Source organism: Cyprinodon variegatus, unplaced genomic scaffold (genome assembly GCF_000732505.1).
Source record: "Cyprinodon variegatus isolate N-32 unplaced genomic scaffold, C_variegatus-1.0 Scaffold131, whole genome shotgun sequence".
Classification (NCBI taxonomy): domain Eukaryota; kingdom Metazoa; phylum Chordata; class Actinopteri; order Cyprinodontiformes; family Cyprinodontidae; genus Cyprinodon; species Cyprinodon variegatus.
In genome coordinates, this window is record NW_015150584.1 from 748136 (window position 1) to 761233 (window position 13098).

Sequence of the window (13098 nt, forward strand, 5' to 3'; positions counted from 1 at the left end):
AGGGCTCAGAAATCTTCATTTTGGTCCCAAACTGCAAAGAATGCTCAATAAGTCTAAAGTACTTTAGATTAAACAATATATATATATAAAAAAATAAATAAAAAAAAGTTGTATTTTGTTGTTGTTTTGTTTTGGGACTTTAAACCACTCCTGCTGTTCATTCCAGTTTTCTTGTCACAATTTTGTGAACAATCAACAATCTGTGAAGGGAAATCATGATCAGGTCCTTTTATAAGCTGTACAGCTAGGAGTTTAATTAAAACGTCCTTCACTGTCTCAGGAGACAGAAAACCTCTCAGTGAAAAAACATCTTTTAATTCTGCTGCAGCGTTAAAAACAAAGCAACCACTAGGTGTCGCCACCGGACTGCATACATTTCGGCCTTCTAGAGCGGAAGCCTTTAAGGAACATAGATTATTGGTTCCTGTTGACATATTTGATCAAATTTCAAATGTATTGTTAGCTACAAATATGACTTTTGTGTACTATTCTTTTCTTTTTATTGTTTTATTTTTATTTTGCAGTATTGTTCATTATACTTTTTAAACAAACAACCATGAACACTCAATTACACCACCAATATTTACTGGAGCATTTTGAATGCTCCAGTATTTACAGTATTAGAATTGACATCCTTTAGGTACAATTTATTTATAAAAAAAAAAAAAAAAACATGGAAAAGTAGATAAATAAATGAAATGTTGTGGTGACATAAGTTTGAGAAGTTTCGTTATGATTAAATATCTTCCGCCACTTTTTGAAAATAATTTTCTTCACATTCAGAACTTTACACACACTATGTCTACTGTCCCTTTAATCTATTTTGGTAAAAGTGAATGAAGAAATCCTTTTTTGTTGTTATTATGCCCTTAATTCTAACTTCTAATTTACAAATTTAAATGAATCAGAGGTACAGCTGGGGATGTATTTAAATGTCCAAAGGTTTAAAGATAATTCTACCAAGTTGACATACCCTTCCTTTAAAGACAGAAGAAAAAAAAATCAAATCAAAAATGAGAAAAGTAATCGCAGTATTTTGTATATATATATATATATATGTGTGTATATGTATATATATGTATATGTGTGTGTGTATATATATATGTGTGTATATGTGTGTGTGTTTATATGTACGGTATGTATATGTGTATATGTATATATGTGTATATATTTTTTTTTATTATTACTTTTTTTAGTTTTGTCTTATTTGAATTACAAGTGTGAATTTATTATTTTCTTTACATAACTGTAAAGGAAATACAAAATACTCTGATTATCCTTACTGACCTCGAACAGAGAAAGGATTAGAGTGATTTTATATCAGATGGTGAGATTGTTTTTATACAGTGCTTATCTAAAATGCCTTACAATGCCTCTGAACTTGTTCATGTTAACATCTGATTTGAATTAAATCTCATTACTGAAAAAAGAAATAATTAAATGTAAATAAACAATTTGCCCTTGTAGTTAGAGAGTAGGGGATTTTCATCTAGAGAAGCTGCAAGATCAGACTGTCACTCTGGGTCCATAGCAAGGCTTATAACCTCACAATACTCCCTAGACACTGCACACTGCTCCCTGCAGGATGGGTTAAATACGACAATTACATTAATAATAAACTAAACATATCAAATCAAATGTTTTTATATAGCACATTTAAGAAACACTGCAGTTGATCAAGGTTCCACACACACAGAAAAAGAAAACAATAAAAGATCATTTAAATATGAAACAAGACCCAAACACTATAGAATAGAGGGGGGAAAACTCTTAAACTTTAAAGAGTTAAAGCTAGTCTACTATGAAAGAGCAGCTCGTTCCACAGTTTAGGAACTGCAACTAAAATCTCCTGATCACCTCTGTGGATGAGCCTGGACCTTGGGACAATACATAAGAAAATATTTCACTTACTTAAAAAAATAGTTCTTATGGATTATAAAATTACATGTCTGACTTGTCAGAAATTACCTTTTTATATAAGTGGTAAACTGTATTTTTAGCAGTCCTTACCGACATACTGCGTTGATATGTAAAGATGACAAATATAATACAATTGTTGTGAGATTCAGAATGAGACAACATAATGAAAATAAAAAAAATATTAAAATATCTACAGTTTTTGTGAATAACATACAAATATAAACCTTTATGTTATTTTTTCTACATATTTTCTGCTTTTATTATTTTAGTGGTAAAAATTATTTTTAGTAGTATTTTTAGCAGTCCTAACTGACATACTGCGTTGATATGTAAAGATGACAGATATGATACAATTGTTGTGAGATTCAGAATGAGACCACATAATAATGAAAATAAAAAATCTGCTAAAATATCTATAGGTTTTGTGAATAACATAAAAATATAAACATTTATGTTCTTTTTTTCTACATATTTTCTGCTTTTATTCTTTTAATTTTAATGTAGAAGTTTAGGTATTAACGTGTCCAATCTTTAAATTGTGTCACTCTTGGACCTCCATACATTTTTGGGGGTCTGTCTGACATTAATAATAAACTAAGTCCTCTGAGCTTTAAGTTTAGTAGATTTCCGACAGTAATTATCCCTAAATGGCATTCATTCCTGCAAGATTAGGACTGGTCTTCCGGCATACAGGAAATAATGTTTATATTCCCACAAACTAACGAGGAAAACTGATACAATCCTCATGAGGTAACGGTAACTGTGTTAACCACCCAGGGGAAAACATCTACCGCCTAAAGTTTTGAGTGAATGCGGACAGGAACTGTGTCCAGCCCATCCCCAAAACACATTGGAGAGCGGAACTGGGTCACGTTGTCAAGAGTTAGCTAAAAAAAAAACAGGAAGTCACTCCTCGCGCCGTCACAATAAAAGCAGAGAGCCAACATTCAGCGTTGTGTTCATTATTTTGAAAGGTCAAAACCGGATATTAGCGCTGCTTTATGTTCACTTCCAGTAAAATTAACCGCATGATTCTTCCTTGGTTTTTAGAGAGCAAAATGAACTTTCCATAAATTTACACTGGACTTCAACACACGGGACGAAACGGGCTACGGATAAATTAGCGCTGACGTCTGTTTTTTTTTGGGACGTTTATGGCGGATGGGATGAAAGCGCGACTCCAGCGGTTCAACTTGTTCAACAGCAAGCAAGAGCAGAAAGATGTGAGTGAAGTTATTAGCGCTGTTAAAGTTCGCCTTAAATGCTAAGTGGGCAGTTAGCTTACATTAACGGGAGCGGACTTGAATGGCTAACCAGTCCGCTTTATTGGGTCAGGACCTCTAACCGCAGTACACCAGGAAAAGGACGCAGTCAGGTGTCAGTTACTGTAGTCCCTTGATGATATTAACCGACCCAAACCAGCCAATACCACACCAACTGCTCACATTTCTCCTTTCTTAGCCTTTAACCCGGTTTACAGAGCATTTTTCAGGACAGAAATGTCTTTGTCTCAGTCTGTCTGTGAAGTAAAGTGGGTCAAAACACGGTGCCACATTTTAAATCTGTCCTCCTGTTGCTTATTGTTGTCGTTTAACCGGTTATTTGTTTGGATCACTGAGGTTTGAACAGTCAGGAGCTGCTTTGAAAAGCTCACTAACTGTAAGCGGCTCTACTTCTCAAAATTCCTCCAAACTTAAAAGATAAGGTTTTGTTTGAACCTTGGTATTTCCTTACTCTGTTTAAAATCTCCAGACAAGTTTGAAAGACTACAGGCCCTGTCAGAGGTATCTGCTCCAACAGGGCCAGAGTTTTAATCTGTACCTCGTTTGTCATTTTAATGTTTCCATTAACAATAAACAGGATCAATAGGTCAATGCAATTATGTAGTCATTTTTCCACCTACTGTTTCCCCTTGTTTTTGCATTTAGGTGAAATTGTCAAACAGATTTTAATATCAGTCAAATGGTCCCTGAGTAAATCAAATTATTAACCGACTGTGCCATACAGTTGGTAAAGAAATCCTTTAATCATAACCTGCTGATAACTCCAGGTATGCTCCAAAGAAATTCAAGAACAGATCAGAAGCAAAGTCTTACGTCCATTATATTTGGGTCTCTTTCTTTTTTAATTTGTTTGTAAAACAAATGGCTCAAACTTGCATTCGAAATGGTGTTGGAAGTATCATGGTCTGGGCCTGCTTTAATTCTCCTAGAATAGAGGTTCTCCAGCCTGCATGTTTTTAGATACGTCTTTGTTTCAGACCGCCTGATTTAAATGACTGCTTGACCTTCTCAGAAGCCCCAGGATCCTGTTAATCACTGATTCATTCACATCAGATGTTATGCAGCGAAGAGACACCTAAAACATGAAGAGACACCTAAAACATGGAGGACGGTGAGCTCAGAAGAGCAGGTTGGAAAACCACAGTGACTGATATTTTATGTTTTACACAGGGCTAGGTGTGTTTAAATATATTTTGTTTTTACAATACTAGTGGGTAGTTATTCTCACAGTAGGCTGACAGGAAAGGTGGTATGATGTGGGGGTATGCCATGTTTGAATATCTTTATTTTTAGAGGCACTAAATGATTGGTCTAGGGCTGAAATAATCAGATTAATCGCAATTAATCGATTATTGAAATAATTGTCAACTAATTTAGTAATCGATTAATCGTTAACTGGAGAATATAGACGCTAAAACAGGCATATAGCTGACAGAGCAACCCACTTGGAGTAGTTATCATACCTATATTAAAAAAAATGTTAAAACGTTTTATCTGTCAATATGCTCTATCCAGAACTCCTCAAGTGGAAAATTTTTAGTTTTACCTGCTTTAATTTAGTAAAAAAAATCTTCTTTAAGGAATGTTTTCATATTGGATTATTAATTGTTTAATCCAAAAAAATAATTGACAGATTAATCGATTAGCAAAATATTTGTTAACTGCAGCCCTAAATTAACTATTTATCAAAATCTGACAATTTCTGTTTTTGTCGATTTTAAAGTCGTAGGGAAATCATATATAAATTTCAAATCATTCTGGGTTAAACATGTATATAAATGTATTCTTTATCAGACTATATTGTCCCAAAATTTAGAAAGAAAAGCAAATAACTGTCTTAAATTCTGTGGGGTTATTTTTCATTATTTTATGCAGCTAATATATGCAATGGTTGAAATGATAAGAATAGTTTATTTTACCATTAAGTTCCGTCCCAGTGTTCACGGGGATGGACGTCTGTGTCTTCAGCAGGCGTAGAGCTAACAGAACTGGCAGCGTGCGAGGCAAGGGCTCAAACATGTACGGCTGTAAGCCTTCTACACCAAACCAAGCTTCTGCCGCCCTGGCATCCTCTTCCACAACAACTTCGTTCCTGCTTTCATCCTCTAAATAAAAAATGGATGATGGAGGAGACTCATCCACGACCTCCGACACAAAACTCTTCTCGTCTTGCAAATTTCCTCTGTCCATAGCGTTCCTTGACAGTGTTACTGCTAAGTGCTACTTGGTCCCAATGTAATTTCCCATTGGGAACCTACTAGCACTAAGTTGCTAACTGGTTAGCAAGATGCTTCTGAGACACCGGCCACAACCAAACTTGCTTGCAAACCTTCCACGACAACAATCCCACCCCCTTGATAAACGATCAATCACATTCACTTTATTCACTCGGGTAAAGTCTGGCAGTCAGGAGAATTCAGAAATGCTACGGTTGGAACGGCCGCTTCCCTACGACATTAATCATGTCAAACTAAGACAAATGTTTTTTTCCCCCCGTTATTTATTTCAGTGAATCAAAACTAAAGACTCGCACAATTTGGGGTCACTAAGCAGATCCCTAAACTGAATCTCTTAATCTCATTGACATATTAGATTTTTTTTTTTTTTAAAGAAAATCGAGAATCTAAATCATTCAAAATTGTCAGAGCAGACAAAGAAAACCAGAGATCTGTGGGGGGGGCATAGAGCTTGGAATCTTGAGGTTGTGAGTTCGAGACCCACTCCCACAGACTGACACTCTGGGTCTCTGAGCAAGACCCTTAACCCCACACTCCTCCCCTAGTGCCCCATGATGGCGGCCCGCTGCTCCTTAAACGGAATGGGTTATGCAGAGGTAAATTTCTCCAATGTGAGATCAATAAAGTTCAGTTCTCATTGTTTATTATTTAGATCTGTAGTTGGCTGTTGTCAAGCTTGTCAAGCTGTTTACACGTAGATCCGGCGTGTCTCCAGTGGGGTGTAGGTTTATGTGAGTGAGTCATAGTAGCTGTACTCCTGCCAGGTTGTTGATACCAAGCCAGAAGACAGGTGTATTCCTTCAGCTTGTTAGTCACAGTCTGTATGAAGCTCCTTCTTCAGCAGTCTATCAGTTAAAGCTGATAAAAGACGCTTTTATGAGGATTTAAACCCTGAAGCCTGTCCATCCATCCTTCTCTGGTACGAGCTTTAAAAGTGCTGAGCTGTGATTCTCACTGCTCTGTATCTGGAGCACAGAATGAATGAGAGGTTGTTTTTTATGACTGCCGTTGCTCATCAGAATAGCATTTTTATGTGATCTCCAATTACTTACAGAGGTAATTATACCAGTTTCTCTTTGAATTTGCAAAGTCCAACGGACAATATTTGGGTTATTAGAGCTGGGTGTCAATTTAGATTTTGAGAATTGATTTAATTCCAGTTCTCAGATAGGAATGCTGGTGTCGAAAACATTTCCTTATATTGATACTAGTATTATTATTCAACAGCAAATAAATAAAATAAATGTAGTAAGGGGGCTGCTGTAAGGACAGTGGTAAATGCATTAAAAAAAAAATCTTGCTGGCTGTATGATATCGCTCATTTGCCTGTTCTAGTTTATTTCCCCTCATGTGACCAACATATGACTTTACAGCTGCCTACAGGGGCCTGTCTGATTCACAGTTGACAAACCATTCACATTTCCCATCAGCCTGTCATGTTTGTCTGCTGTCTGGTGTTTTAGGACTTTCACCTTAGATGGGAGCTAAATGGCTTCCTTTTGTTTAGATTGACTCAAATCGGGGGATATCAGTTTGTTTTGTCCACCCATAGCGTTTTTTAGCCTACCCTGCGCTATTTGAAAGTGTTTTCTTTTTCTTCTCTGTGCTTCACTCTCTGTTAGTGATCCAGCTCTTCGGGTAAATATATATTGAACTTTGAACTTGGCTTTGCTCCAAAAAGCACAAGATTCAGCCACATGACTGGGGAAAGAGGAGAACGGGACTTTTTGTTGTCTCGTCATCCTCGTCGCTGATTTTCATGGCCATCTGACCCTCATTGTGTTTTTCCCTGTAATGTTTATGTTTTCTTCTTTTTTCTGACCTCAGCAGTCAGATCCATTTGTATCCATTTGGCTCAGTCACACTATCTATAAAACTGAATTACATTAGTCATACAGCATTAATACTTCCCTTCCTTATGTTTTGTTTCATTCATTTGCTGCTCCTCAAAGCTTTACTTATCTCTCTAAGGATCCCACATCTTGTGTAAACAAAAATAACGTCTTATCTGAGAAGTGTTCAACCCTGTTGACATAGATATTACTGTATTAATAAATACAGAATTATACAGTTTTATTAACAAAACTCTTTTTTTTTTTATTACCAATATTTTCCTTTGGTTTAAAGTCTTTAAAATAAGATAGATGTGAAATTTGTCTGCGTGACCGTGATTTTCTCGGACTGGTGTGTAAAGTAATGGTGCATTACCCCTCCCCCACCTGCTGCTGCACTTCTGGTCTGCTGGCTGAAAGAAGGCTACTTCGCTGTTCACCAACAGAAAGTAATTAAAGGAGAAGTTCGGTTTTTTACACTTTAAGCCCATTTTCTGTAGTGTCCAGGATGAAATCGAATGATCGACACCAAAAGTTTGACAATTGCTCCTGTCTCTGCTTTTTGGCTCATTTAGAATCACCCCCTGGCTGCTTTAGAATGGCTTGCATAGAGCATGTCCGATAATGTCCTTAAAACAACCTTAAACGTTCTTTTTTTAAAATATGCTACTCACCGGGTCGTCAGCGCTGTTCAATGACGTTCCAAAAAAAGTTTCGTAAAGAAAAAACGTTCCTGTAGTGTTTTATTTAGCATTTTGTAAATCCCATTGAGTTCTGTAGGAATAGTCAATATTCCGCTGCCACCGGAAACGGAAATGGGGCCTGTTTACACAGTTGTAGTCTTTTCGCTTCACTCTGTGTACTCCGACGTCGAGGTGCTAACTTCTCTGTTAAACACTTTAAAAAACTCTGAAAATGGAATACGAAAGGTGGATTCTTGATTCTCGACGAGCCAAAAAGCAGAGACAGGAGCAATTGTCAAACTTTTGGTGTCGATCATTCGATTTCATCCTGGACACTACAGAAAATGGGCTTAAAGTGTAAAAAACCGAACTTCTCCTTTAAGTATAATGTATTATTAAACACTTATGAGTAGGGCTGAATGATTTTACTAAAAATCTAAATTGCGTTTATATTGCAAGTGCAATTAATTACTCATTTTTTTTTCCTTTTTAATCAAGTTAATGTTGCACTAACAGCATTTCAACAATGTATTTAATGTGTTTTGTATTAGCAGCACTGCATGCAAATGTTCCTTTCTTGCTTTAATCAAAGTGATTAGATTACAGTATTTGTCATTTAAGTTGTCGGTCAAACTGTTAGTTTTAGTCAAGGTTATCATACTATCAGAACCTGATACTGAAATGCTTATATATGCTTAGTTATCCATGCTTATATATTAAGTGATTATTTCCCTTTGGGGTTTTGGTGTAAATGATTCCTTTAAGAAACACTCAGCTCATGTGTTGAGCTACGTTCGCAACTTGAAAAAGCTCTTACTAAAAAGAGAAAGACTTTGGTTGAATTTTTTGTTTTTTATTTATATAATTATTTTTTTAAATAAAACCCTGATTTTATAACCCAGATCCAGATAAACCATAACTAACCAATTAGCTAAGTTGCTAATTAAGTCAAACCAGGTTTGCATTTCTTCTTTATTTTTTTACGCTACTGAGTAATGTGGAGCACTTTATTCTATTTTTGCTGAAAATCCTCTGTCTGATACAGAGGATGAATGTAATGAGCCAATTAGATTGACGGGTGTGAAGTGATGTGCTGCTGTGACTGCTTAGGCTGCCGTGTGTCCACGTCCATTCTTCCTGAATAATATTCGGTGAAAGTTGAAGGCCTAAATATGGAAATCCTTTGAAGCTAGCAGAATTAGCAACAATGGCCTTAGAAATGGTAGACGTGCTGTTCACCACCTCTATCAAGGTGGCGTTTGAAGCAGAGATCAGGAGGCAAAGTCAAAACATTAACTATAAAAAAAAATCCTCAACTTTGAATAAAAAAATAAGTGTTAGGGTTTAAAATGTAAGGATGATCAAATGTGGATAATCAGTGGTTGGTGTGTTGAGACTCTGCTTCTTGTCTAGATTTTTTATTGGCTTTCAGTATAAGATATATTCCTACAGTCGTTCTTATTAACAACCATTTTCTTCCTTTATTGCTGTCGTCCCTGTCTTGCCTGTTTTAGTGCACCTCAAATAGTTCATTTTGTTTATTGCACTAAGCTGAAACTTCTCTATTTTTGGCAGCCCTTGTGTAACTTCCTTCCTCTCCAAGTTAACACTACACTAGTTGTACTTATTTCTTTCTAAAGGACTTTGGAGGGTTTTTTCAGTGTAACTGCACCGTGAGTGGGCCGATCTGAGGGTCACCTCACAACTTTGTGTCCAGATGCCTTCCTGTGTGAGATCAGCCTCCTATAAACCTTCCACTGTTAGAAATACAGTCAGCTGTGTGTCTGAAGCGTAAGCTGTCACCCAACAAGCCATCTTTTCACCAGTTTCCTTTCGCTACTCAAATGTACAACTTAAAATCTGTAAGAGGGAACTTATAATGAGAAAGGTACATATATCACACCAGATACCGCGCCCCCATTCCCATCTCCTCTGTGTGGTTTCTTGTTGAGATTTATCTGTTTAGGTGAATGAGGTTGATACTGATTGTTTTGACATCAATCTAATACATTTCTGTTATGTGCTGCTTATGTTTTTTGGCCGATTCTTTAAACCAACATTGTTTTTTCTTCCTCCGTTTACATGATAGAGATGACGCAATTATAATAAATGCTACACAAGTCATAATTTTAACTAAAAACATTTATCAACTAATCAAACCAAACATTAACAGTGGAAAGCTAATGGAAGGAGCAGCGATGCATGTACTTGACAGGATCTCAAGGCATGGCTGCTGAACGCACTAATACATTAGTCAGTGTGTGCATGTATTGGCTGATACAAGAAAAAAATTTAGCCAGCAGTGTATCGGTCTATCTCTAGTTTCTTCTCACACCTAAATGTTTTAGACTGTTTGAATAATTCCATAATAAGGGAAAAAGCCATCCAGACCATCCTGGAACTACCGTATGTGAAAAATATTAGCACAGCCCCGGTTGAATCATGCAATAACTGATTAACTAAAGTCATTCATTCTTTCAATTTATCTTCTACCACTAGTTCGTTTATGAACTAAATGAGAGCTACAGCCCGGACAGGGCGCCTATCCAATGCAGGGTAACACAGAAACAAACAAACCTAAGGATGATTTGAGTGACCAAATAATATAGTAATCATGTTTTTCAAGTAGCCGCACATTCACAGGGACAACATGCAAATCCCATTCAGAAAGAGACAAGGCGTTTGGTCTTTCTGCACCACCGTTTAGCGCAGCAAAGATGGTCCTATTTGAGTCAACTCCAGTCTATTTCAATAAATGTGAATATTGTTGAAAAACTTTTTACTTCACACACAAACATATATTTTACACTTAATTTCTGTTTGTTATAATGAATTCCTATTTACAGCTGAAGATGTGATATTTAAGATGAGAATACAAAAAATTTATCTGATTACAAAAATATGATTGTGAGGAAAACGGTGTTTAATGCCTGTTTTAAGGTTTGTTTTTAGAAGATTCTGTTTAATTTGACAAACAAACATCTTGTAAACGCACTGATTATTGACTATGACTGCATTTTTGTTGATGAGTTCTGTGTCTCTGTGTCAGACAGGAGATTTAATCTGTCCCACAACATCAGATACGCCAAAGAATCACATCATTCATTCATCATTAAAGAAATTCACAAACAGATTAGAAATGTACCTCACTGAGTCTGGAAGGCGTTAAAAGGAATTTCTTCATGTTTTTAAGCTGAATGGTGAAATACAATAGTTACTTTTGATGTTTTTTTTTTTTTATAAGCTTTTTATAAGAAAGGCGCCTCTAAATCTAACCTTTGTCCCAAATGTCACACAGACATTTTTTTCTTTTTAGGAAACGGCTTTAGATAAACATTAGAAATGATAAAAAAGAAAAAAAAAACCTGGAATACATTGCGTATAATTATAAAGCAACTTAGACACTTTCGATATCAACCATAACTTCTAATCTAATATCTCTTTTCAAAATTGTCAATATGTTTAAAATCGCCCAGACCGAGTTAAAAACTTTGGGAATATGATGAGGAAGAGCGAGAGCTGTCATTCATAAATGCAGTAACCAGAGGGCTGTGGTTTACCAGTGGTTTACCAGTGACTCTTCTACTATCATTACTTTAAAGCCACATTGGCGAGTCATACAGCGGGACAAAAATGAACCCAAGACAACTATGAAATACTGCAGACCTCATCTGTTCATGAGTAATCAATAAAAAAAAACTGCGCTGAGATTTTGCCCCCCCCCAAGCCGATTTCATGTGTTGCAAAAAAATATTTTGATGGTTCCCGAGACATTTTTTTTTTTTTTTTGGGTGAATGTTCTTTGAACTGAAGAGACAAAAGGGATCTGTTCCTCCTCTTCTGCTGAAATGCTGTAAAATGCTATAAATAAGTGAGCTTCTTCAAAACTTGTATATTTTGCCATAACTGACAGAATCATGAGTTCTGCTTCTCATTAGGAATCTCTGCCTAAAAAAGTTTCAACCATCAGTTTGTGACCTAAAGCTCAAGGACACTCAATGTGATAGGGAAATGATCAAAAGCAAGACCTTTTCCCAATTAAAACAAATTATTTGTTTTATTGACCAATTCCTTTTTACTCTTAGTCAGATTTAAATAGACCTTTTCCTTTTTTTTAAAACTTCATTTTATATTAACTCAGGCTTTGTTCTTCTGATATAAGATAAGTTTAATAAACCGAAACATTGAAGGACGATAAAAGCGAAAATCTGCAGTTGGATGAATTCCTTGAGGAAACCACTGCTGCTCTCTGGAAAAGATGACATAATTACAAAAGAAAAGGGCATGCATTGCCTCAGGGCTGCAACATATGAATCATTACATTGATAAAGCTAAAAAATTTAGACAATAATTTGTAAAAGCTTTGTATCAGTATGCATTTTCATATTTCACATTTGTAAAAACAGAGATTCCTAAGGAGTTGTTTCAAATGTTTTAGTGAAAACTAAGAAAAGTCATTTGATTGGAAGGGAAAAAAAAAAAAAAACGACCTTTTTGGAAGTGCCCAGACTTCCAAGAGTGCACGCTTCTCTCCCACAATTGAGGCAAAAAAGTGACAAACAAGATGTCTGGATGTTGGAATGAGCAGGTGAAAATTTCCTTCATAGAATGCAGCATTAGATGTAATGTTTTCTCAAACTTGTCCAATGCTAGGATTAGCTGTTGGCTTTAGTGTGTCTTCAGGGCCCTGTTTATGCAGCAGAGATACAGTAGTGTCTATAACTCTTTGATAACATTGAATTTAGTGATCTTCTTAACAGTGCCGGACTGGTTGTTATCTTCATTTATCTTTCTAACCTTTTTAGGCAAATATTGTTTATAAAACAAACCTTCAGACTCGTGAAACTACTTGAGGATAAGAACATGCATGCTTGTTACAGGCATCATTCTTTCCACCAATAGTTACCACATAATTGGCCTCTAAAAGCTAAATAATAGCCCATCACATAAACATACTTTATATCTGATGTGTATGTGAAACCCCTAACATACTATCACCAATCGAATGATGTCATGAAATGGCTGTGGGAAAATGTTTAGACGCTTATAGATAAGTAGAGTGAAAGCCTAGGGGGGTAAAGGATAAGTAGATGCTCTGAAGAACTGAGGCCCCGTTCACACGAAGTCAAAACGAACACGAAAC

At 36.1% G+C, this 13098-nt stretch overlaps 1 protein-coding gene across 4 annotated transcripts in view; it reads left to right on the plus strand.

Annotated features, from left to right (window-relative positions):
* tbc1d1 (TBC1 domain family member 1) overlaps positions 1-13098 on the plus strand; it is a 74970-nt gene that overhangs the window by 8823 nt on the left and 53049 nt on the right. Inside the window, exon 1 of one of the 4 annotated variants that reach the window (XM_015376242.1) lies at positions 2951-3143. The exons of the other annotated variants lie outside the window; for them this stretch is intronic. Coding sequence (XP_015231728.1) covers positions 3075-3143 — 69 coding nt within the window. The 5' untranslated portion in view covers positions 2951-3074. Of the gene's footprint in view, positions 1-2950; positions 3144-13098 lie in introns of those variants that run through there. 4 annotated transcript variants of the gene reach the window in all.